Genomic DNA, 22,828 nt, shown 5'->3' on the forward strand with positions numbered 1-22,828 from the left:
ATGCTCCACGTGTGCAGGAAACAAGTGTGTGTTTTACTCTGTGTCTGGTGTGTTCTGTAAGTATCGGTTAGATTCTGTTGGTTGGTGGGAAATTAGTTCTCCTGGCTCCCCACTGCCTTCCTGTCTGGTAGGTGCATGGAACTCTGGGAGGGGGAAGGTGAAGTCTCCCGTGGAAACTGCACATTCATCTGTCCCTTCTTCAGCTCTGTCTGGTTTAGCTTCATGTGCTTTGGTGCTCTGTGGTTGGGCATTCACATTTAGGCTTGCTCTATCTTTCTTAGGTGGATTGGTCTGTTAACCATTAGATACTGTTTTCCTTTCTCCCTAGTGATTTTCTCTTATCTGAAATCTTTCTTCGATATTAAGATAGTTTGTAAATTAATGTTTACATGAGGTGTTTTTTCTACTTTATTTTCAACTCTCTTATGTTGTGTTTGAAGAGAGTTTCATGTAAACAACACATATTTGGATCATAGCGTTATTTATTCATTTGTAGTCACTCAGCCAATATCTGTCTTTTGATTTATATATCTGAGATCATTTACATGAAAGTACTATTGATATGTAAGGGCTCACATCTGCCATTTTAGTTTTTTTTTTTTTTTTTGTATTTTTCTGAAGCTGGAAACGGGGAGAGACAGTCAGACAGACTCCCGCATGTGCCCGACTGGGATCCACCCGGCACGCCCACCAGGGGCGACGCTCTGCCCACCAGGGGGCGATGCTCTGCCCCTCCGGGTTGTCGCTCTGCCGCGACCAGAGCCACTCTAGCGCCTGGGGCAGAGGCCAAGGAGCCATCCCCAGCGCCCAGGCCATCTTTGCTCCAATGGAGCCTTGGCTGCGGGAGGGAAAGACAGAGACAGAGAGGAAGGAGAGGGGGGCGGGGGTGGAGAAGCACATGGGTGCTTCTCCTATGTGCCCTGGCTGGGAATCGAACCCGGGTCCCCCGCACGCCAGGCCGATGCTCTACCGCTGAGCCAACCGGCCAGGGCTAGTTTTTGTTTTTTATTTATTTCCACTATTTCTCATGCCTCTGTTTTTTTCTCTTGTCTGTGAGTTGTGTGAATATTTTCATAGTTCCATTTTGATGTATTTATAATGTCTTTGGTTTTATGTAATTTTCTTATTAATTGTCTAAGATATTAAATACATATGAAATTTATCACAGCCTAATAGTGTTGACATTTTGCTGCTTCAGGTGAAATATAGAAATTTTACTTACAGTTAGGTTCTTTATACTCCCACTTAAAAATGCAGTTATTCTAAGTATGTGCTCTGTGTACATTGAGCACCACATCTGACAGTGGTGTAGCTCTTCTTACAAACATACTGTTTGATGGAGAAACTCATCAAGTGAAGAACAGTCCACTTCGTATACACTGTGTTTGCCCAGTGCACTGCTCCTTCCTTTCTGGAAGCCCCACCTCACTGTTAGCATTTTCTTTCTGTTAGGAGGGTTTTCTTTAACCTTTACTTGAGGATATTTCTGTTATCAGCAAGTTCTCTTAGTTTTCCTTCATTTGTGTCTTTATTTCCCCTTCATTTCTGGAGGGTCATTTCACAGACACAGGACACAGGTTTGATGCAATTTTCTGCAACATGTAAGCCAGTAATTCCATGACCACTGGACTCCACACAGATGAGAAATGTGTAGTCATACAAATTGGTTTTCCTTTGTAGATAATGTGTCATTTTTCTCTGGCTGTTTTTTAGGATTTTTTCTTTGTCTTTAGTTTTCTAAAGTTTAGTTATGATGTGTTTGATATGAATTTCTTTGGGTTTATCCAGTTTGGGGTTTGTTCAGGTTCTTGGATGTGTTAAGTTTATGTCTTCTACCAAATTTGGGAAGTTTTCAGTCATAATTTATTTCAAATTCTTTTTTAGTCCCACATTCTCTCTCCTCTTCTTCCCAGATCTCCAGGAATAGAAATATGAGAAGTTTTGTTCCTGTCCCAGAGTGCTCTGCAGCTCTATTAATTTTATCTATTTTCTCTCTGTTGTTTACATTGAGTGAATTTTATTGGTTTGTCTTCAAGTTCACTGATGCTGTCCTTTGCCATTTCATTAAACTGGTGAGTATACTCAGTGAATTAAAAACATTTTTGGTTACTGTATTTTCAGTTCTATAATACCCATTTGGTTCTTTTTAAAAAAACAACAGCTTTGGCAGCGACAGGTAATGGCCAGAAGAGGGAGCTTCAGGGATGGTGGCAGTTGTGGCACTGACCCTGTGGGAGAGTCCCAGCAGGAAATAAGCAGTGTCACTGATAAATGCAATGAACACAGGACGACGTCCATGACTGTTGACCTAGATTCTTCAAAAACTTCACCTGAATCTTGAGAACAGTGTCAGTGAAGAAGGAGAAAAGCTTAGGCTGTATTTTCTCTAGAGAAACAAGATCTTCACCTAGTCCTGGAAACTGTCCTTCATGTCAGAGCAGGAAGTACATCTGCCTGGTCTGCCACGGGGCAAGAATCAGTTGACAAATTCAGGCAAAGAAGCCGCACTTCTCAGAAGCTGGAGACCATGGGATGGCAGCTTGATCTTCAGACGACTCTTTGTGCTTGAGCAAAACAGAAACCTCCCCAGGCTGTGCTGTGGCCAGAGGGAGCTGGGATGGCTCAGAGTCTGGAGGAAGTCCCGTGGAATTCAGTCACGGGAGTTGTTTGATTTCTAGGACAAGCTGGAGCCCATACGTGTCAGCGGACTCCTGAACACTGCTTCTCCGTCACAGCCCTGCCACCGTGTTGCTTTGCATTGAAGATTGACTGCCACGTTGTGTTTTCTGAAGGATTCAGTAGTTTTCTTCTTGTAAATTATGTGGTTATCGCTTCTTAGACAATAACAGCTAAGGGAAATAATTTTCTGAGGACTGAGGTTATAATGTATACCCTCTAGTTCCGTGAGCCTACAGCAAGCAATTATTAAGAACACTTTTGCTTAAAACAACAACAACAGAAGTGAATACCATATTGTTTTTATGTCCTATTTTTGCTTTATTGCCTACCAACATACTTGATAACACCAAAAACTTCAGTAATAACATTAATAAAAGTAAGAAAGCAGCCACATGCAATCAAACACATTATAGTATTTCTCCTTGAATATAATGAGTATATTTTGCTTTGGAAATAATATAGGAAATTAAAAATGGAGCCAGTAGTAAGTAGTCTGTCAGGTAATTCCAGTGTGAGCATCTCTGTACACTTTTACTTTTTTTTCTGAGTTTAACGATTTAATAACAGTCCAGGTTTTTGTATGTGTTTTTTTGTACTGCAGATTGTATGATTTATATATGAATGCTTCACTTTATTATCTAGAAGACAGGTTCAGATCATGAATACAAAGAATTGTGGAAGCTAAATGGAGATCCTTGCAATTTCAAAACAGAGAACTTATATTCTCTGTCTGTAAATATATTAATTTCAGTCAATAAAATTGTCTTAAAATTAGTTAAAAAATAATAGCTTTGAGAGGTGACTTATACATCACAAAGTGCATGTATAATCTTTTTTTTAAAGATTTTATTTATTGATTTTACAGAGAGGGGGGCAGGAAGTATTAACTCATAGTTGTTTCACTTTAGTTGTTCATTGGTTGCTTCTCATAAGTACCTTGACCAGGCTAGCCCAGGGTTTTGAACTGGCAATTTCAGCATTTCAGGTTGAGGATCTATTCACTGTGCCATCACAGGCCAGGACAAATACATTCTTTAAAAGTGGCTAGTCCAGCCTGACCAGGCGGTGGCGTAGTGGATACAGCGATGGACTGGGATGCAGAGGACCCAGGTTCGAGACCCCGAAGTCGCCAGCTTAAGCGAGGGCTCATCTGGTTTGAGCAAAAGAAGCCCACCACCTTGAACCCAAGGTCGCTGGCTCCAGCAAGGGGTTACTCGGTCTGCTGAAGGCCCGCGGTCAAGGCACATATGAGAAAGCAATCAATGAACAACTAAGGTGTCGCAACACGCAATGAAAAACTAATGATTGATGCTTCTCATCTCTCTCCGTTCCTGTCTGTCTGTCCCTGTCTATCCCTCTCTGACTCATTTTCTGTCTCTGTAATAAAAAAAAAAAAAAAAAAAAAGTGGCTAGTCCAGATCCTGGCTGGGTGGTTCAGTGGATAGAGCATTATCGCAGCGCACAGAGGTTGCAGGTTCAATCGGTCAGGGCACATAGGAGAAGCGACCAGTGAGTGCACAACTGAATGGAACAACTGAGTGAAACAGAAAAATAATGCTTCTTTCTCTCTCAAATCTATGGGGAAATATTTTTTTTAAGTGCCTAATCAAGTGGTTTTGAACATATTTAGAATTATGCAAATATCACCACTAATTTCAGGATTAGTGCCATTAGTGCTCATTACCCATATCTGTCTCCTTCCACCCTGGCCACCAGTAACCCACTTTCTGTGTCTTTGGATTTGCCTATTTAGGACATTTCATATAAATGGAATCATATATTTGTGGTCTCTTCTGTCTGACTTATTTCACTCAGCATAATGTCTTCAAGGTTCATGCCATTGTAACTGTGTCCACACTCCACTCCTTTTAATGGGTGAGTAATATTCCACGGTATGGACATTTTGCCCTTATTTATCCACTTATGAATTGGTGAACATTTAGGTTGTTCTCATCTTTTGGTTGTTATGAATAATACTGCTATGAACATCTCTGTGGACGTTTTTGTGTGGACCTCACTTTTCACTTCTCTTTGATATGTCCCAGGAATGGAATTACTGGGCTATAGGGCACCTCTGTGCTTAACATTTTGAGGAACTGCTGGACTGTTTTCCAAAGTGGTTGCACTATGTCTCCACCTACCAGCTGTGTGCGAGTGTTCCAGTTGCTGCACATCCTGTCGTTGGCTCATTGTTGTAGCTCCTGTTTCTTTGCTGAGATTTTCCCATTTGTGTCAGAAGAATCTGCAACTTATATTGGGAACGTTTTGATGAATGCTGTTTTAAAATCCTCATCAGATGATTCCAGCGTCTCGTTCGTATTGGTATTGACATCAGCTGATTCTCTTTTATCGTCAAACTATATTCTTCATGTGATGAGTGATTCTCACTTGTATCCTGGACATTTTGGTTACGATGTCAGGAGACTCTTGCTTCTTTTTAAATGTTCTATTTCAGCAGGTGGTCACCTGTTTCAGCTCAGGGTATGGGTTTGGCCATATTTTGTAGACTTTGGTTCCAATGACAGTTTAGTTTTTAAAGCCCTTGCAACACTGTCCTGGCCTGTCTCCCTTTTCTGGTGCTGCAGGGCCCCTGCTCAGTCCCTGCTGGTCCCCAGGGTGTCTGGTGTCACTACGTCACTGTCTGTGGTGGGGAACCGTACCCACTAGGCCTGGGTTTTGCTACTGCTGGGGCTATGGGCAGACTAGACCACCTGCTTGATCCTGGGGTCTAAGTGGAGCAGCCCTGTCAGCAATTATGAGCACAAGAGGAAACCACAGCCTGGCCCCTGCGCATGTCTGGCAGTGCTGAGCTACGGAGGCCACTGGCTGCTCTGCTAACAGACCGAGCGCAGTAGCCACTAGTGTGCTCTGGAGAGGCTCTGCTGTCCCCATTGGCCCTGGCAGGCCATCGGCAGCTTCCACTTCTGCATATTTGACTCTGACCGCCATATCTGCCATTGCCCCACTGAGTGCCAGGAGCTGGCTGAGGCCCTGGGGACTGAGGGGCCATGAGGGTTTCTCTCTGGACCTTGGGAGTCGGGCCCCTTCTCACTCTCTGGGCAGTCTCCATCAGTAAGTTTCTTCTTCCTTCGTCCATGGAACCTTCTGGACGCAGTGGCTCTGTAGATGCTGAGATCCTGTGTGTGATGATCCTTTGCTGTGATCAGCTGCCTGGGCCTCACTCAGCCCAGGACTGGGGCTTGAGGATGGAGGGTCAGGGGCTGCAGTGAGGTGGGGTTGCCAGGTGCTGAGGGAAAGAGCAGGGATGTGAAGGCCTAGAAAGGGTGTGGTTGGGGGGGCTCCTGTGGTCACTTCTTTGGTCTGGCTCTATTGGCAGCAAGGTTTTGGAGGTGGACCCCCTTGCAGCTCCTGCTTGACCGCCCCCCACCTGGCACCCAACACTCTGGTCCCTCTTAGGTTGGTCTGTCCCTCCACAGGTGAACCGGACAACCTGAGGTTCGCGAACAGACACAGTCAGTGTGACGGACTGGTGCTGGTCCAGCACGAGGGGGTGTGTGGACACGTGTGCAACCAGGAGTGGACACTGGCGGAGGCATCTGTGGTCTGCAGGCAGCTGGGATGCGGCCAGGCTGTCGGTGCCCCCAAGTACGTCCCGTTGCCCGGAGAGAGGGTGCAGCCCTTGCTCCACAACGTGTCCTGCAAGGGCAATGAGTCCTCGCTCTGGGAGTGCAGCCTTGGGGTGTGGACACAGAGCCAGTGCCCCCACGAGTGGCTTGTGGTCGCGTTGTGCTCTAGTAAGTCAGTGCAAGAGGGGAGGGGAGGGGAAAGGTGCGGGCTGGGGTGGTGGGCAGGTCTGTGGGCTCTCTAGGGGAGCTCCTTTTGTGCACAGGCACCAGCCTGATCCCTCTAGGACTCCTCTAGGATGGTTTCATCTCAGCGCTAGTCCATCCTCCTGTGTCCTTTCCATCCAGAGCTGCCCTTGTAGACACCGTTCTTGGTGCTCGGTGCCCAGGATGCGACTGTGAATAGCTCTGCAAATCCCTTCTGTAGGGCAGGGTCCCCAGGGAGAGAAAGAGAGAACCAGCTGGGCTGAGGAGAAGCAGTGGAAAACAGAGGGATGGAGTGGGAACTGCTTGGTCTTCCAGACACTCGTGGAGGCCCAAGGGGCCAACCTGGGTATCTAATCAGGATTACTTACATGCATGATGGGAGCTCTGTGCTGAGGGTATTCAGCTGTGTGTGGGCACTTATGTGACCGAGAGCTCCTGAGACCCCACCTAGCATCTTCCCGCTGCGTGGGTTGTGGGGCCCAGGAGCCCTTTTCAGAAATGATTAAGGTTGTCAGGTGTGTGACAGCGTTACAGCAGGCACAGCCCCGAATGGGGTCTTGCTGAGTGAGGGGCCCTTTGTGACTGCCTGGTCAGAAAGCCAGCCTCCTCAGAGTGGCACTCTCAGCCCAGTGCTGACGCCCTGAGGAAGGAGCAGGGTTATCTCATACTGTGACCCCTGGCCTATGATGAGTGCCTAGAAGGAACTGCTGTGCCCAGGTGGAAATGTCTGGTTCTTGAAGGGGGCTGCAGGCTCCAAGTGACCACAGGGACAGCAGAGGCTGCCCCTTCTGAGTGCAGCTCATGCTTTGTAGATGGTACTTTTCGCGAGATTCGTCTGGTGAAGAGCCGGAGCCCCTGCTCGGGACTCCCCGAGATCAGGAATGTGAACGGAGTGGATCACCTCTGTGGGCTGCACAGGGAGGAGGTCACGGTGTTCTGCCAACAGCTGGGCTGTGGCCCCATGCTCCAGGCTTCCCGCCAAGATGTGGGTGTCGGTGGGAAGTACATGACCTGCAAAGGCACGGAGTCGACCATCTGAAACTGTAGACTCAACAACAACCTCCTCAGTGGCTGTGACTTCCAGCAGGACGCAGAGGTCATCTGCTCAGGTTCAGCAGCCTGCAGGTCCACTTCCCCTCTCAGGAGACTTGTGCCCCTGCCTGCTTCAGAGGGGATGGGTCAGGCAGGGGAGGGAGTGGAGGAGGTTGTTAGCTTAGGAAAGAATGCTGACCCGTTGTTAGCTTAGGACAGATCTAGAGGCCAGAACACAGAAAGTGCCGTGTCTCAGTGTCTCAGAGCCCCAGGTGGGCGGGGGTCCTGGCTGTCTTGCAGTATCTGAGCTGTTTGAGAAGCACTTGCTGTGGGGAGTCACGCCCCCAGCACTGTCCCACAGGTGTGCAAGGGACCGGCTCTCATTCTTCCTAGAATCACGGCGGGCTGAAGTAAAGTGGATGGTCCTCCCTGCCTCCAAGAGGGCAGTCAGTGCTCTGGCCTGCGGGTGCCTTGACTTGACTCCAAGATTATACAGGGCTGGATGCCACCACCCTGCGCAGGCAGAGGCCGTGTGACATGCAGGGGTACCTGCAGCAGGTGACCCTGGGACCCTGCTGTGTTGTTTTTTTTTATAGATAAATTTTTATTTTAATGGGGTGACATCAATAAATCAGGGTACAGGCCCTGGCCGGTTGGCTCAGCGGTAGAGCGTCGGCCTGGCGTGCGGGGGACCCGGGTTCGATTCCCGGCCAGGGCACGTAGGAGAAGCGCCCATTTGCTTCTCCACCCCCACCCCCTCTTTCTTCTCTGTCTCTCTCTTCCCCTCCCGCAGCCAAGGCTCCATTGGAGCAAAGATGGCCCGGGCGCTGGGGATGGCTCCTTGGCCTCTGCCCCAGGCGTTAGAGTGGCTCTGGTCGTGGCAAAGCGACGCCCCGGAGGGGCAGAGCATCCCCCCCTGGTGGGCAGAGCTTCGCCCCTGGTGGGCGTGCCCGGTGGATCCCGGTCGGGCGCATGCGGGAGTCTGTCTGACTGTCTCTCCCTATTTCCAGCTTCAGAAAAATACAAAAAAAAAAAAAAAAAAAAGAATAAATCAGGGTACATACATTCAAAGAACACATTTCCAGGTTATCTTGTCATTTAGTTCTGTTGCATACCCATCACCCGAAGAGAGATCATCCTCCGCCACTCTCCATCCAGTTCTCTCTGTACCCCTCCTCCTCGCCCTCTCCCTCCTTCCCTCCCCCCACCCCCCGTAACCACCACACTCCTGTCCATGCCTCTTAGTCTTGTTTTTATGTCCCACTAATGTATGGAATCCTGCAGTTCCTGTTTTTTTCTGATTCGCTTATTTCACCCCGCACAATGCTACCAAGACTCCACCATTCCGCTGTAAGTGATCCGATGTCATCATTTCTCCTAGCTGAATAGTATACCATGGTGTATATGTGCCCCATCTTCTTCATCCAGTCCTCTATTTTTTTTTACAGTGATTAAAAGCCTTTAAGCAAACTCTTGGCCAATACAGCAAGAATCCATAAAAGAGTAGTGTCCTTAACATGTTCACCAAGTCCAAGTTGGCCCCATCACATGCCAAATCCCTGAAAAATGCAACCCAACCACAGTTTAGTCTGTTAGGAGCTGTCACAAGGAGTAGGAGTCCGGGAAAGTTCCCGGAACAGGAAAAGTCCGCATGGCACTGGAATTGTTGTCACCATTCTATACTTTGCAGCTCATGTCCAAGTCCCACTGCTTCTAGCTGGTAATGATTCAGGTAGACTGGAAAAAGCCATTTGCAGCATGCGTGGATATGGAGCTTCTGTTCTCCTCTGCCTAGAGAGTTGAGACCAGGTTGCTTTTCCCTGGAGCTCTGTGACTGTGGCCTGGTAAAGAGAACCTTGGGATACACTAAGCTGGGTGGCAAAGGTAAATTCATAATACAAGTTGGCAAAAGGAGGAAAGAGAGCTCTAAATTAGGAGTAGGTCCCAGTCTGAAATATGAGTGGGGCATCGAGGTAGGAGGGATAAAGGAAACACTATATATTAAGCAAATCACTATCAACACCCACAACAGAGATCTTTGAGGGAAGAATAAAAAACCTGACTATTCAGGCAAAACATAGTTAAGTGGCCCTTGTGCAAATGAGATCAGTTTACCTGCTTCTTGGAAGAAATACCCTAGGCTTGTCCACAGTATCGTAGATGGGGCCGGCGGCCCTGGGCACCTTCAGCCTTCAGTGGCAAACCCCAGCTTTCTGGGCAAGGTTAGGTCACAGGTAGCTGGAGCAGGGCTGGAAGAGACTGAACCCTCCCTTAGAGGAGTGAGGGGGAAGCCTACCTTCCAGTGTCCCTGTTTCCTCCCAGCAGAGGCACGTAAGCCTGGCAGGCTTTAGCTCAATGACCTTCCTTTCCACTATTGAAGCAGGACCCAGATGGCATCCTATGAGACCCCTTTGGGGCGTTGGAGCCTTTAAGGGTGTATCCTAAAAGCTGGTAGTTCCCCTGATCTCTATTGGGCTTTTTCTGCCTCTAGGTATCTTAAAAGCCATTCTCAGAAGATCTTGCTGAGGGGTTTGAGGATCCCCATCCGCCTATATAAATCTTTTCCATATATCTGGAGCTATTTGGAAAAAGACGAAACAGTGTTATTAGCTAGATCTAATAAAGAAGGTAGTAGTTTGCAGGCGAAAAAGATTTGGTGTCTTCTGTTCATCAGCATTCAAAAGAAATGTAAATTTTTTTTTTTTAAGTAAAAAGCATGATATGGTAGATCCGTTGGAGTCATTGGCCTGGTGTGCAGGATTCCCGGGTTCGATTCCTGGCCAGAGCATACAGGAGAAGTGCCCATCTACCTCTCCGCCCCTCCCCCTCTCCTTCCTCTTCGTCTCTCTCCTCCTGCCCGCAGCCAAGGCTCCACCAGAGCAAAGCCACCCCGGGCACTAAGGATGGCCCCATGGCCTCCACCCCAGTCACTAGAATGGCTCCGGTTGTAACAGAGCAACTCCCCAGATGGGCAGAGCATTCCCCCCTGGTAGGCATGCCAGGTGAATCCCAGTCAGGCGCATGCAGGAGTCTGTCTGACTGCCTCCCCATCTCCATCCCCAGAAAAACACAAAAAATAAATAAATAAAAGAAAAAATACTACAAAAAAAAAAAAAACCCGGGGGGCATTCCCTTGTGCTAAAGCTCCAGGGAGCATGGAGTGAGCATGAGTATGTCCTATGAAACATGGAGCTCTATGTTGACATATAAGTCTTTGAAGAAGGAGGAACTGCTGAAATAGTTTATCAGCATTTGTCCCTAAGACAGCAGTCTTTATAGTGGGAACACCATACGTAAATATTTGCTGTCTGTCTATAGATTAAGGGGGGAATATGGCAAATGCTGAAAAGCCATGATCTTTGTGCCCCTCCCCTCCCCCAACCCCCTCCCTTCTCCTCCCCACCCTGTAACCCCAACACTGTTGTTCATGTCTCTGAGTCTCATCTTTATGTCCCACCTATGTATGGAATCATATAGTTCTTAGTTTTTTCTGATTTACTTCTTTCACTCAGTATAATGTTATCAAGGCCCATCCATGTTGTTGTAAAAGATCCTATGTCATCATTTCTTATGGCTGAGTAGTATTCCATAGTATATATATACCAAAGCTTTTTAATCCACTCGTCCTCTGATGGACACTTGGGCTGTTTCCAAATCTTTGCTATTGTGAACAATGCTGCCATAAACATGGGGGTGCATTTCTTTTTTTCAAACAGTGCTATGGTGTTCTTGGGGTATATTCATAACAGTGGTATAGCTGGGTCAAAAGGCAGTTTGATTTTTAATTTCTTTTTTTTTTTACAGAGGCAGAGATAGACAGGGACAGACAGAAAGGAACGGAAAGAGATGAGAAGCATCAATCATCAGTTTCTCGTTGCGCGTTGCGACTTCTTAGTTGTTCATTGATTGCTTTCTCACATGTGCCTTGACTGCGGGCCTTTAGCAGACCGAGTAACCCCCTGCTGGAGCCAGTGATCTTGGGTCTAAGCTGGTGAGCTCATTGCTCAAGCCAGATGAGCACGCGCTCAAGCTGGCGACCTTGGGGTCTCGAACCTGGGTCCTTCTGCATCCCAGTCCGACGCTCTATCCACTGCACCACCACCTGGTCAGGCCGATTTTTAATTTCTTGAGGAATCTCCATACTGTTTTCCACAGTGGCTGCACCAGTCTGCATTCCCACCAGCAGTGCAGGAGGGTTCCCTTTTCTCCACATCCTCACCAGCACTTATTCTGTGTTGTTTTATTGATGAGCGCCATTCTGACTGGTGTGAAGTGATATCTCATTGTGGTTTTAATTTGCATTTCTCTAATCATTAGTGATGTTGAACATTTTTTCATATGCCTGTTGGCCATCTGTGTGTCCTCTTTGGAGAAGTGTCTATTCATTTCTTTTGCCCATTTTTGGATTGGATTGTTTGTCTTCCTGGTATTAAGTTTTCCAAGTTCTTTATAAATTTTGGTTATTAATCCCTTATCAGACGCTATGTCAAATATATTCTCCCATTGTGTAGTTTGTCTTTTTATTCTGTTCTTATTGTCTTTAGCTGTGCAGAAGCTTTTTAGTTTGATAAAGTCCCATTTGTTTATCCTGTCTTTTATTTCACTTGCCTGTGGAGACAAATCAGCAAATATATTGCTGCGAGAGATGTCAGAGAGCTTACTGCCTATGTTTTCTTCTAAGATGCTTATGGTTTCACGGCTTACATTCAAGTCTTTTATCCATTTTGAGTTTATTTTTGTGAGTGGTGTAAGTTGGTGGTCTAGTTTCATTTTTTTGCAGGTAGCTGTCCAGCTTTCCCAACACCATTTGTTGAAGAGGCTGTCTTTACTCCATTGTATTGTCTTACCTCCTTTGTCAAATACCAGTTGTCCATAGAGCTGTGGGTTCATTTCTGGGTTCCCTGTTCTGTTCCATTGATCTATGTGCCTGTTCTTATGCCAGTACCATGTTGTTTTGAGTACAATGGCCTTATAATATAACTTGATATCTGGAAGTGTGATACCTCCCGCTTTTTTCTTCCTTTTCAAGATTGCTGAGGCTATCCGTGTTCTCTTTTGGTTCCATATAAATTTTTGGAATATGTGTTCTATGTCTTTGAAGTAAGTCATTGGTATTTTAATCAGTATTGCATTGAATTTATAAATTGCTTTGGGTAATATAGACATTTTAATGATGTTTATTCTTCCTAACCATGAGCACGGTATATGCCTCCACTTATTCGTATCTTCCCTGATTTCTTTTATCAATGTTTTATAATTTTCCGAGTACAAGTCTTTAATCTCCTTGGTTAGATTTATTCCTAGGTACTTTATTTTTTTGGTTGCAATGGTAAAGGGGATTGATTCCTTGATTTCTCTTTCTGACAGTTCATTATTAGTGTATAAAAATACCTCTGATTTCTGAGTATTGATTTTATATCCTGCCACCTTGCCAAATTCATTTATCAGGTCTAGTAGTTTTTTGACTGAGACTTTAGGGTTTTCTATATACAATATCATGTTATCTGCAAATAATGATAGTTTTACTTCTTCTTTTCCAATTTGGATGCCTTTTATTTCTTTTTCTTGTCTGATTGCTGTGGCTAGGACTTCTAGAACTATGTTGAATAAGAGTGGTGAAAGGGGGCACCCCTGCCTTGTTCCTGATCTTAAGGGGATTGCTTTTAGTTTTTGCCCATTGAGTATGATGTTGGCTGTGGGTTTGTCATAGATGGCCTTTATCATGTTGAGGTATGTTCCCTGTATTTCCACTTTGCTGAGAGTTTTGATCATGAATGGGTGCTGGACTTTATCAAATACTTTTTCTGCATCTATTGAGATTATCATGTGGTTTTTCTCCTTTCTTTTGTTTATGTGATGAATCACATTGATTGATTTGCGAATATTGTACCAGCCTTGCCTCCCAAGAATAAATCTTACTTGATCATGGTGTATGATTTTTTCCATATATTGCTGGATCTGGTTTGCTAATATTTTGTTGAGGATTTTTGCATCTAAGTTCATCAGGGATATTGGCCTATAATTTTCTTTTTTTGTGTTGTCTTTGCCTGGTTTTGGAATCAGAATTATGCTTGCCTCATAAAAGGAGTTTGGAAGTCTTCCTTCCTCTTGAATTTTTTGAAATAGCTTGAGAAGGATAGGAGTTAGTTCTTCTTTGAATATTTGGAAAATTCACTTGCGAAGCCATCAGGCCCAGGACTTTTCTTTTTTGGGAGTTTTTTGATAGCTGTTTCAATCTCATTTGTTGTAATTGGTCTGTTTAGGTTTTCTGATTTTTCCAGATTGATTTTTGGAAGATTATATGATTCAAGGAATTTGTCCATTTCATCTAGGTTGTCTAGTTTTTTGGCGTACAGTTCTTCATAGTATTTTCTTACAATATTTTGTATTTCTGTTGTGTCAGTTGTTATTTCTCCACTCTCGTTTCTAATTTTATTTATTTGAGTCCTCTCTCTTTTTTTCTTGGTGAGTCTTGTTAAAGGTTCATCGATCTTGTTTACCTTTTCAAAGAACCAGCTCCTGGTTTCATTGATCCTCTGTATTGTTTCTTTAGCCTCTATGTCATTTATTTCTGCTCTGATCTTTATTATTTCCTTCCTTCTACTAGCTTTGGGCTTTACTTGCTGTTCTTTTTCTAGTTCTTTTAGATGCAGGGTTAAGTTGTTTAGTTGAGCTTTTTCTAGCTTCTTGAGGTATGCCTGTAATGCTATAAACTTCCCTCTCAGGACTGCTTTTGCTGTGTCCCATAAATTTTGAGTTGATGTATGCTCATTATCGTTTGTTTCTAGGAATTTTTTAAATTTCTTCTTTGATCTCAATGTTAACTCATTCATTGTTTAATAACGTGCTATTTAGTTTCCAAGTGTTTGAATGTTTTTCAATTTTTCTATTGTGGTTGATTTCTAGTTTAATGCCATTGTGATCAGAGAAAGTGCTCGATATGATTTCAATCTTCTTAAATTTGTTGAGCCCACTTTTGTGTCCTAACATGTGGTCTATTCTAGAGAATGTACCATGAGCGCTTGAAAAGAATGTATATTCTGCTGTTTTAGGGTGAAAGGTTCTGAAGATATCTATTAAATCGAGTTGATCTATATGTTCCATTAAGTCTGCTGTTTCTTTGTTAATTTTCTTTCTTGAGGATCTATCTAGTGATGTTAGTGGGGTATTGAAATCCCCTACTATTATAGTATTGCTGTTGATCTCGCCCTTTAAGTCCATCAAAGTCTGCTTTATATATTTAGGTGCTCCTATATTAGGTGCGTAGATATTTATAATAGGTTATATCTTCCTGTTGGATTGCTCCCTTTATCATTATGTAGTGACCTTCTTTATCTCTTACTATGTCCTTTGTTTTAAAGTCCAATTTGTCTGATATAAGTATTGCTACCCCAGCTTTTTTTTCATTTCCATTTGCATGAAATATTTTTTTCCATCCTTATTATCTTCAGTCTGTGTGCATCTTTTGATTCTAAGGTGTGTCTCTTGTAGACAGCATATGTATGGGTCCTGTTTTCTTATCCACGCAGCTACCCTATGTCTCTTGATTGGATCATTTAATCCATTAACATTTAAGGTTATTACTGATATGTAATTGTTTACTGCCATTTTTTTCTTTAAAACTGTATTTCTCTTTTGCTATATTCTTTTTTTCCTTTGATCTGTTTACAACAGGTCCCTTAGCATTTCTTGCAGCCTTGGTTTGGTTGCAGTGAAATCCTTGAGTTTTTTTTTTTGTCTGTAAAGCTTTTTATTTCTCCTTCAATTTTAAATGATAGCCTTGCTGGATAAAGTAGTCTTGGTTGTAGGTTCTTGTTCTGCATTACTTTGAATATTTCTTGCCATTCCTTTCTGGCCTCAAGTGTTTCTGTTGAGAAGTCAGAAGTCATCCTTATGGGGGCTCCTTTGTAGGTGATAGTCTTTTTTTCTCTAGCAGCTTTTAATATTTTCTCTTTATCATTTAGCTTTGGTATTTTAATTATGATGTGTCTTGGTGTTGTTTTCTTTGGGTTTCTCCTTAATGGAGTTCTCTGTGCTTCCTGAACATGTGAAATGTTTTCCTGCCTTAATTGGGGGAAGTTTTCTGCTATAATATGTTTGAACAAAGTCTCTATCCCTTGTTCTTTTCTTCTTCAGGAACCTCTATGATGCGGATGTTATTTCTCTTCATGTTGTCACAGAGCTCTCTTAGAGTTTCCTCAGACTTTTTGAGTCTCTTTTCTTTTTTCTGCTCTGCTTCCATGCCTTTATTTATTGTGTCCTCTAACTCACTGATTCGATTCTCTGCTTCATCCATCCTGCTTTTAATTCCTTCCATTGTATTCTTTATTTCAGATATTGTATTTGTCATTTCTGACTGATTCTTTTTTATTATTTCAATGTTCTTTTTTATATTTGTTATCTCTTTATTTAGGTTTTCGTAATGGCCATCTATGGTTGTTCTAATATCTTTGAGCATCCCAACAATCGTTATTTTAAACTCTGCATCTGGTAATTTGGTTATATCTGATTCACTTAGGTCCTTTTCTGGGGATTTCTCTTGGTTTATTTGTGTTGTATTTCTCTGCCTCCGCATTTTCTCTTCACGGGAGTGGCTGTGATCACGTGCTCGGATGCACAAGCCTTGGTGGCCTTGGCCTTTGCCCTGCCCCCGTGTGTGACGTTATGCTCGGTCCTGAGGGCACTGGCGAGCACCTTTGTTCAGCTGCGGGTCTCCACCTGTTTCCGAGCTTTCGCCCCACCCTTGCAGGAGGATCCCACTCAAGGAAGAGCTGCTAGCCTTGGCTCTACCGCCGGGAAGGGCTGCGTGCCCAAGCTCAGCTCCGTAGCGGAACTCCGCCTCTTCTGGGCTTTTGGCTCCACCCCCACGGGAGGAGCCAGCTACCAAGTCAGACCGCAAGCCTGGGTTGCACGGGCGGGGCAGGGCTGTGCTCCTCTGCCCTTGCTCAGGGGCTGGTCTCCACCCTTTCTGGGGTTCCCGCCCTTCCCCCCGGAGGCTGGATTACAGGCTGCCGGCAGCTGAGCTTGACCGCTTTTGCACGCCCCCTTCTCCCCAGCCGGGCAAGATTGAGCTCACACCTGAGCCCAGTGGTGGCCAGTCGGCTTCCGCCCCTGACAGCAGAACCAGGCTTTTGTCTCCCGCTGCCGCCCGCTCTCCGGTGCGCCCTCAGCCGCGTGGGTGGGGGCGTTGCAGCTCGGACCCTAAGACTCACTACTGTAGACCTGAAAGCTCCCTCCTTCTATGCAACTCTGCTCTGAATGCTGCGGGGGAAGTTTGTTTGGCTGCTCTCCTGCTTCCCTTTGCTGGTATTGCTGTTTCTGGGGGAAATATTCACTTCAGCTTTGGGGAGTGTGACTCGTCCCAGGGGTTAGGGTGGGTGGCTATCTCCCAAAATGTTTCTCCCTATGCCTCCTAGATTACATTCTCTTCCTGTTACTGTGGTCCTCTCCTCTCTCCCCCCATCCCCAGGAGCCCCAGGTGATTGTTTTTTGAGAGAGATGTTCTGCGCGGTCCCTTTAAGAAGGATCCTGGGTCTGAGAAATCAGACTCTCTCACAAACAGTATCCTGACTTGTTTCCAGCTAAATACTGTCCTTACGCCTCTTCTGGGCTCTGGGGCTGCAGGCTGGGGCTTTGTTTGTGGGGCTCAGGACCCTTTCCCCTCTGCTAAACTCACTTTCCGCCATGCGAGTGTCTCCCTGCTGCCATCCGCTCTGAGGAGCTGGGCAGCCCTCTCCGCGTTTCCGCGTTTCCGCTTTTCCTACCAGTCTCGGTGTGGCTTCTTCAGTGTTCCTTGGTTGAAGAGTCCTCTTAGTTTAGTCCAAAGTGGTTTTTCCAGATGATAGTTCATAAAATTAGTTTGTAATCCACTTTGGTTCTGGGAGGTAGATGCTGGTACGTCCACCTACTCCAGTGCCATCTTGTCTCTCCCTGCTGTGTTTTGTGTGTAGGGCAGATAGACCTCTGGCTGTCAGTTCTGTCCAGTGCTTGGCAGACCCAGTGCCTAGATGTAAAGGACCCCCTCTGGGTTTAGAACACTTGCCACTAATGGAGAATTGGTCTCTTCCCACAGGACACGCAGAGGCCCGGCTGGTGGGCAGTGAGCACCCCTGTGCCGGGCGTCTGGAGGTGAGGCATGGCCTGACCTGGGGCACTGTCTGCGATGATGACCTGGACCAGGCCACGGCCCACGGGGTGTGTCGGGAGCTGCAGTGCGGCTTGGCCGTGTCCACACCCCAGGGTGCCCACTTTGGCCAGGGTTCTGGGTTGGTGTGGACTGAGGCCTTCCACTGTGTGGGCAATGAGTCCTTGCTGTTCCACTACCCACGGGGGCCCAGGCACCAGTGTGGGCACGGCCAGGACGCCAGGCTCAGGTGCTCAGGTGAGGCTGGAAGTGTGTTGGGACAGAGCACAACTTGTGGCTCTGAGGCTCAGCCCTGCCTCCTTTCCTGCCAGCCTCCCTCTGGAACTCTGCCTGGGTGGGCACTCCAACCCCAGCTCACATACTGCCTCCAGCCAGGAGGGTGTCCTGTTCCTGTAGAGGAAGTGTCACTGTGACGGGTTGAGGGAGGGGAGGTGGGAGGGGCAGGAGTCTGGTCCTAGAGGAATGTCCATTCAGACACCAAGGCCAGAGCCCCAAGTGTGGGCTCCTCTGCACAGATGTGTGAGCCAGTGCTGAGCTGAGAGATGTGAGCTGGTATGAGCCAGGCTATAGCTCTGTGGTCACCACACTGGTTGCAAAGGAAGAAATTGCCTCTTGGTGGGTCTTTGTGTCAAAGGGAGCCTGACACCCTCTCCCTGCAGAGTTCCGGCTGGTCAACGGCAGCAGCAGCTGTGAGGGGCGTGTGGAGCTCCAGGTTCAGGGGGCCTGGGCGCCCCTCTGTGCCACCCACTGGGACTTAGCAGACACCACAATCCTCTGCCACCAGCTCAACTGTGACAGCGCAGTGGCCACACCTGGAGGAGGCCATTTTGGGCACGGGGATGCCCCCATCTGGCCGGACAGGTTTCACTGTGTTGGGACAGAGCCCTATTTGTGGAATTGCCCAGTGAGCACCCTGGGGGCCCTGGCCTGTGCCCCGGGAAACTCAGCCACTGTGGTCTGCTCAGGTGGGTCAGCGGGAGCGATGGTCAGAGGGGCTGAGCATGGAAGGGGCACTGGGGACGGTGGTGAGCCTCTCCCCTTTACAGGTGGAGGGCCCCTCCCCCTGACACCTGCCAGCTCCTCCCATGTCCCACCTCTCTCCCCAGGTCTCCACCATGCCCTGCAGCTGAGGGAGGGACAGAGCCGCTGTGATGGCCGCGTGGAGGTGTCCCTGGATGGCATGTGGGGCCGCGTCCTGGACAACGTGTGGGACTTGCGTGGCGCTGGTGTTGTGTGCGGGCAGCTGAGGTGCGGAGAGGCAGAGCGAGCCTATGAGGCGCCCGCCCCAGGGCACGAGGCCGGGAGGGTGGGGCTGAGTCGTGTGCGGTGTCTGGGCACGGAGACCCGCCTAACCCAGTGCAACGTGTCTGCGTCCGTGCTGGTGCCCGCGGGGTCGTCGCGGGACGCGGGCATTGTGTGCTCTGGTGAGTGAGGAGCCCAGCACCCCGCCCACCCCCTTGGGGTTTGGTGGCCCTGACTCGGTCTGTCCACAGGGAGCCGCCAGGTGCGGCTAGTTGGGGGGCGGATCGCTGTGCTGGGCGCGTGGAAGTGCTCCACGGGGGCACGTGGGGCAGCGTGTGTGACGACGCCTGGGACTTGCAGGATGCACATGTGGTCTGCCGGCAGCTGGGCTGTGGCCACGCAGTCAGCGCCCTGAGGGCTGTGCACTTTGGCGCCAACACGGGGCCCATTTGGATGGAGGAGCTGGGCTGCGGGGGCCACGAGTCTGCGCTGTGGCAGTGTCCATCCAGCACGACTGTTCACACAAGAAGGACCCCGGGGTCGTCTGCTCAGGTTGGTCCTGGTGGCTGAGTCCCCTCACCCAGCAGTTGGGTATCTGATGGTTGTGCATGAAGGCACACTGGCTCTTTGTGGGCTCACTCGTATCTCCAGGGGCTCTGCCCTCCAGATAGGGAGAATATGATGGAGTCCATGTCCTCCAGCCTCAGGCCATGCGATGAAGCAACTTCCTTTCTTTGGGGATTGGCAAGGGTGAGGAGTGCTGCTCCTCACACGGCACTGCCCACGTCTGTGCCCCTTTCCAGAAGCTCACCTCACACTGCTGCTCCAGGTTTTCCTGCGCTGGGCTTCTTTTGCTGCATATTTTAGTGTGCTGCAGGATGTTCTCTCAGGTACTGGTAAGGTTTTTCCTCAGACATCTCTGTACCCAAGGCTCTGTATGTGGCTCTTGTCTGGTGTGACGTGGTTGAATGACAGAATTTGTCCTTCAGCTTGTGACAGTGTCAGCTCAGCCTCCCCAGGCATCTCTGGGCACCCTCCAGGGCAGGCTGGCCTCCCAGTGTGGCCTCTGCTCACCAACTTTGGTTCCTCTTGCATTCAGGGAAGTTTTCCTCAGCTGTGTCTAAGGCAACTGCACAGGTTCAATCCTGCTTCTTTGTGAAGAACGTTGAGGTTCCCTGCTTTGCATTCCCTCTGTTCCCTCGAAGTGTGTCTCCAGGTGCTGTTCTGTTAGTTGTGGTCCATGTTCTTGGGTGTTCACTTCAGTTCATCATTGTGTTTCTAATTTCACTGCGGTTCTTCCTTGCTCTGGGGCAGTCCAGTGGGCTCCCTCCGGCTGCTGCTGAGGACTGGCTGCTGGCAGGCATGAGGGACGCTCTGCTTGTCAGGACTAAGCCTGGTGGCAGGCAGAGGCCAGTGTGGAACAGCACGGTCACTCTTGCCCCATTCATTCAGCTGGCCAGAGCCTCGCAGCCAGCCCAGGGGAATAGACTGATTGCCAGGGGTGTGGACACAGGCATGTCTTTGTGGCTACTTTTTTGATCTGTTGTGGATACATTCCTCTCCTTGTTTTTTCTGAGCTGTGTTATTTAGTTATGACCCTGTCATGTGCATGTCATACCCAGCTTGCTCCATTGATCCTGGTATGGTATCTTTGTTGTATTACAGGCCCTCATAACATAATTTGAAAGGATTGTCTAATACTCTGATATGTGGCAATATTTGAGTCTTCCTAATATGTCCCCCTGTTGAAATTGCATGGGTCAAGGGTGTTATGACAGCTTGTGGACCTTGGCCAGCCTGGACTGTTGCTGTGTAAACATGGAGCTCTGTGTTAATTCCTCTTCTTTTAATTTTTAAATTTTTATTATCATTGCTAAATTTATCATCTTATGCAAAAAGATTGTTCTGTATTTTGAGTAATTTCCAAAGGTGGGTTTCTGGACAGTCTACTGGCATACCTGCTAAGACATGACAACTGGGGACAAACTCTGGTTACCTGTGGTTAACTGCTGCTCATGTGCTCAGGTGGGAGATGGTGTGGGGATGCTTGGTCACTGGCAGGGCCTCTCTGGGCCAGATGGCCTTGAGCAGCACTTGTCTCCATGCTGGGGCCCTTCATTTGGTCCTCCTTCTTCAGAGATTTCCCCTGGCCTGACTGTGCTTGTCTTCCAGTGTCAGTGGACCTGAGGCTGCGAAGTGGCACCCAGCACTGTGCTGGGTGGCTGGACGTGTTCTATTATACAATGGTACCTGGGGGGCCGTGTGCAGTAATGCCCTGAAGGACACCTCTTTGTCCACCTGGGCAGTGGGGAGCAGGGTTGGCTGGAGAACAGGCCTGTGCACACTGGCCTGGGCAACTCCTGAGTGGACAACATTGAGTGCCGCCAGCTGCAGAGCTCCACACTGTGGCAGTGCCCCTCAGCCCTGTGGCACCCTCGCTCTTGTGCCCACGGAGAGGAGGTCTGGATCACCTGTACAGGTGGGGCCCTGGCTGTCCCTGAGGTGCCTGGAAGGGGCTTCCGTGTCCTAATAGGTCACCTGCAAGGGCTGCCATTGACCCATGGTGGGAGGTTCGGGGATCACTTGGGCTCCGCAAACTTTATTCTGAAGCTTTCAGGGCATTTACTCTGGGATGGCTGCTGTTTAATCCAGTAGAGTTATCAGAGAAAACAGTGCAGGACCCTGAGGAGACCCTCGACTGCTCATCTACCCACAGCTGCCCAGGTACTTCTCTGCCATCTGTCTGTCTTCTCCTCACCCCAAGCCTGCTTTGCAGTGACCACAACCCCCTTTCCAGAGGAGGGCGTGGTGCGCGTGCGCGGGGGCGAGGACCGCTGCTCCGGCCGCCTGGAGCTCTGGCACGCTGGCTCCTGGGGCACCGTGTGTGATGATTCCTGGGACCTGGCAGATGCGGAGGTCGTGTGCCGCCAACTGGGCTGTGGCGGGGCCATCAGCGCCCTGGTGGGGGCCGCGTTTGGTCCAGGCTCAGGACCCGTGTGGCTGGACGAGGTGGGGTGCTGGGGCAGCGAGGCATCCCTGTGGGGATGTGCGAACTGCAGGCACAAGGAGGATGCAGGCGTGCGCTGCTCTGGTGAGTAGGGGGGAGGCTGGGAACTGTTTTGGGTGCTGGGAAAGGGGGTGCCAGGAGGGTTCCTCTGGAATGTTCCCCACTGTGGGTACACCCAGATCTGGCCCTGAGGTTGCCCCTACACAGACAGGCTCACTCCGTGGGAGGGGGGGTCGGATGACATGACAGGCTCAGGCTAAGTAAGGCTGAGATGCTGCTCAGGGATATGGCTGCCTCTTCTTCCTCACCCTGCGGTCTGGCGCATTTCTGCTGCAGGTGACAGGGGGCCCACAGTCCTGCCGCAAGCATTGGGTAGGTGTGTTCCTCCTCAGGCCTCTGTCACACCCTTCTGTCTGGCCCTGACGCAGAGGAGCCTTACAAAGGAGTCACGTGGAGGGCATCTTGGAGTCCTCTGTGGACACCTGTGCCACAGTTGGGGTGGGCAGTGAGGTCAACAAGAGCAGGACCATGGTGCAGGAGACACCCTAATCTCAGGGGAACTCAGCTGTACATCCTGTGCCAGCCTGTAGTGGAATAACCCATTGTATGGCCTTGGATGGGAACACAGCCAAGAAGAAAAGAATGTTTTGCCAAGAGAATTGTTTTGTGACTTGAAGGTGGGTCACTGAAACAGGTCTATGTGACTGAAGGCAGTTGCTGGGCTTTTTCTCAGTAAAACATTCTCATAAGATTTCTGTACCTTCCAAGGTTATCCCTTGAGATAAAGAGAGGAATGTTGTGGAAACCATAGAAGCAATAGCAATTAATGCCTTCTGATATTATGTTGTTACTAAGCTATCTTGCAGGTGCACTCCATGTATCTTTAAGTAAAAGTTACACTTGATGTTATGCCAATTTCTCAGTAAACAAGCT

General features: G+C 48.1%; 1 protein-coding gene and 1 pseudogene across 1 annotated transcript in view; both read left to right on the plus strand.

The window, feature by feature from the left end:
• Window positions 1-2,204: 2,204 nt before the first annotated feature.
• LOC136311190 (COMM domain-containing protein 10 pseudogene) lies at window positions 2,205-2,762 on the plus strand (annotated as a pseudogene).
• Window positions 2,763-5,687: 2,925 nt separating this feature from the next.
• SCART1 (scavenger receptor family member expressed on T cells 1) overlaps window positions 5,688-22,828 on the plus strand; it is a 30,414-nt gene continuing 13,273 nt past the window's right edge. The window contains 14 exon segments of the mRNA XM_066240401.1: window positions 5,688-5,751; window positions 6,117-6,434; window positions 7,283-7,579; window positions 17,575-17,883; window positions 18,306-18,611; window positions 18,753-19,070; window positions 19,140-19,166; window positions 19,169-19,393; window positions 19,396-19,440; window positions 21,061-21,122; window positions 21,125-21,182; window positions 21,185-21,367; window positions 21,544-21,612; window positions 21,686-21,983. Coding sequence (XP_066096498.1) covers window positions 5,688-5,751; window positions 6,117-6,434; window positions 7,283-7,579; window positions 17,575-17,883; window positions 18,306-18,611; window positions 18,753-19,070; window positions 19,140-19,166; window positions 19,169-19,393; window positions 19,396-19,440; window positions 21,061-21,122; window positions 21,125-21,182; window positions 21,185-21,367; window positions 21,544-21,612; window positions 21,686-21,983 — 2,579 coding nt within the window.

This window comes from Saccopteryx bilineata, chromosome 7 (genome assembly GCF_036850765.1).
Source record: "Saccopteryx bilineata isolate mSacBil1 chromosome 7, mSacBil1_pri_phased_curated, whole genome shotgun sequence".
Lineage (NCBI taxonomy): Eukaryota > Metazoa > Chordata > Mammalia > Chiroptera > Emballonuridae > Saccopteryx > Saccopteryx bilineata.